The sequence below is a fragment of the Tupaia chinensis genome, unplaced genomic scaffold (genome assembly GCF_000334495.1).
Source record: "Tupaia chinensis unplaced genomic scaffold, TupChi_1.0 Scaffold000403_1, whole genome shotgun sequence".
NCBI classification, from domain to species: Eukaryota; Metazoa; Chordata; class Mammalia; order Scandentia; family Tupaiidae; genus Tupaia; species Tupaia belangeri.
This window is the reverse complement of record NW_006159905.1, coordinates 718,683-720,307: the sequence shown is the minus strand read 5'-3', so window position 1 is coordinate 720,307 and position 1,625 is coordinate 718,683. Positions and strand designations below refer to the sequence as shown.

The 1,625-nt window shown below is 60.4% G+C and overlaps 1 protein-coding gene across 1 annotated transcript in view; it reads right to left on the bottom strand.

Moving 5' to 3' along the window:
• The window catches only part of SKIC2 (SKI2 subunit of superkiller complex), a gene marked incomplete in the record, with an annotated part of 11,370 nt that extends 9,808 nt beyond the window's left edge, over nucleotides 1–1,562 (bottom strand). The window contains 5 exon segments of the mRNA XM_014590079.2: nucleotides 114–228; nucleotides 320–437; nucleotides 535–644; nucleotides 1,225–1,328; nucleotides 1,406–1,562. Coding sequence (XP_014445565.1) covers nucleotides 114–228; nucleotides 320–437; nucleotides 535–644; nucleotides 1,225–1,328; nucleotides 1,406–1,427 — 469 coding nt within the window.
• Between the last annotated feature and the right edge of the window lie 63 nt (nucleotides 1,563–1,625).

Genomic DNA, 1,625 nt, shown 5'->3' with positions numbered 1-1,625 from the left:
AAAGAGTAGACTTTTAGGGATTCGTGGGATCAGGACAATGAAGGGTAAGTGGGGAACCTGTCCCTGGAAATGAAGGGCAATTTCTCCTACCATCCCGGCCCTACAAGAATCACCTGGCCAAAAAGGGTACTGGGTTGGATTCCCCCACAGGGACTGGGAAGCGGGCCCGGGAGGCCGGCGAAGCGACAAGGAAGTCGTGGCTGACAGGTTTGTGTTCTCCAGCAGGACCTGAGGCAAGAGATGGGAAAGAGCCCCAGAGAGGCTGAGCTCGCCTCTGACCACCGCCCCCAACTCTGCCTCGTGTCCCCTGAGAGCTTACCTCCCTGTAGCCTAGTATCTGGCCGGTGGTTGGGTGTCTTTGGGCCTGTAGGTCGGATGGGACTGGAGCCCCCTGGGCAGCCAGGAGAGACCAAGGGTCTGTCTTCCTCTGCCATTTTCTGGAAAGGAGAAGCAATTTCCAGGTCTTCTTTCTCCCCCACCCCAGCTTCCTGCAGGAGACCATGTCTCTAGTCCACGTCCCTGTGGACTCCTCACCGGGCTGCGTGCTCCACACCATGGAGAGGTAGCCAGGCCGGGGACGACAGAAACAACTGCTCTGCTTCCTGCTGCAGATCTGGGGCACAGGGAGGGAGGCCGTGCGGAAGCTGGAGCGAGGGCAAGAGAAGAATGAGGTGAGGAGAGACGGTAAAATGCAGACGGGAGGTGGCAGGGTCCTTGTTCAGTTCAGCAAGGGTAGACATCCCAGACGAGGACAATCAGGCTGAAGCCATATTCTCCAAAGGCTCTTCCCAGCACTACTGGTTAATAGTGCAGACTGTGGACTTCAGAAACCAGCGAGACCAAACCTGAGGACTTCCCGTCTTTGAAAAGCTCCCCTGCTGATGACAGGGCATGCTAACCTTTGGGGTCCCGCTCTAAGGCTCTAAGGCTGAAGATTCAGGGGCTCAAAGGCTAGCGGCTGAGCCACCACCACGTGCCCTGGTGCCGGGAGACAGAAAGAGGTGCTCCAAGAAGAGAAGATGCATTAGAAGGAGCAGCTGTCCCTGCTGTCCTCACTCATGCTCTGGCTGGCCCACCACAGGTCCCCTGGGCTGGGCTCTGTCCAGCACCAGGCAGGGCAGGGCTGACAGACTCCCAGGCCCAGGAGAGCAAGGTCATGCAAGATGCCACTGCGAGGAGGTTTTAGGCTCAATGCGGGTCCAGTTAGGACCAAAAGTCACTCACCGTGCTCTCTGGAGCTCCGGGCTCGGTCAACAGTTCCCAGCGTCCTGTGCATCCCAGTTCCAGGGCCCGCAGGGGCAGGTTCAGGGGATCTGGGGGAGGCAGCACTACAGGGGAGAGGTCAGAGGTCAGAGGTCAAGGATCACCTCTCCCTACTACTCCGTTCCACCCCACCCCCTCTCACCGAGTCGCTCGGTCTCGATCATCCTGGAGCCACCGCAGCTGCCAGGCAGCCCGGAAGCTCAGCGACTAGACTTGGAGTAAGCCCCGCCCCCGAACGGGCGGAAGTGAGGGCAACTTCCGGCATTCACGCCAGCTCCCGGAGTGTGGGCGAGCGCGGCAGCACGGCCGGCCTGAAAAAGTGGAAGGGGCGGCGGGACGGCCCCGGCGCCGAGCACCCGGCG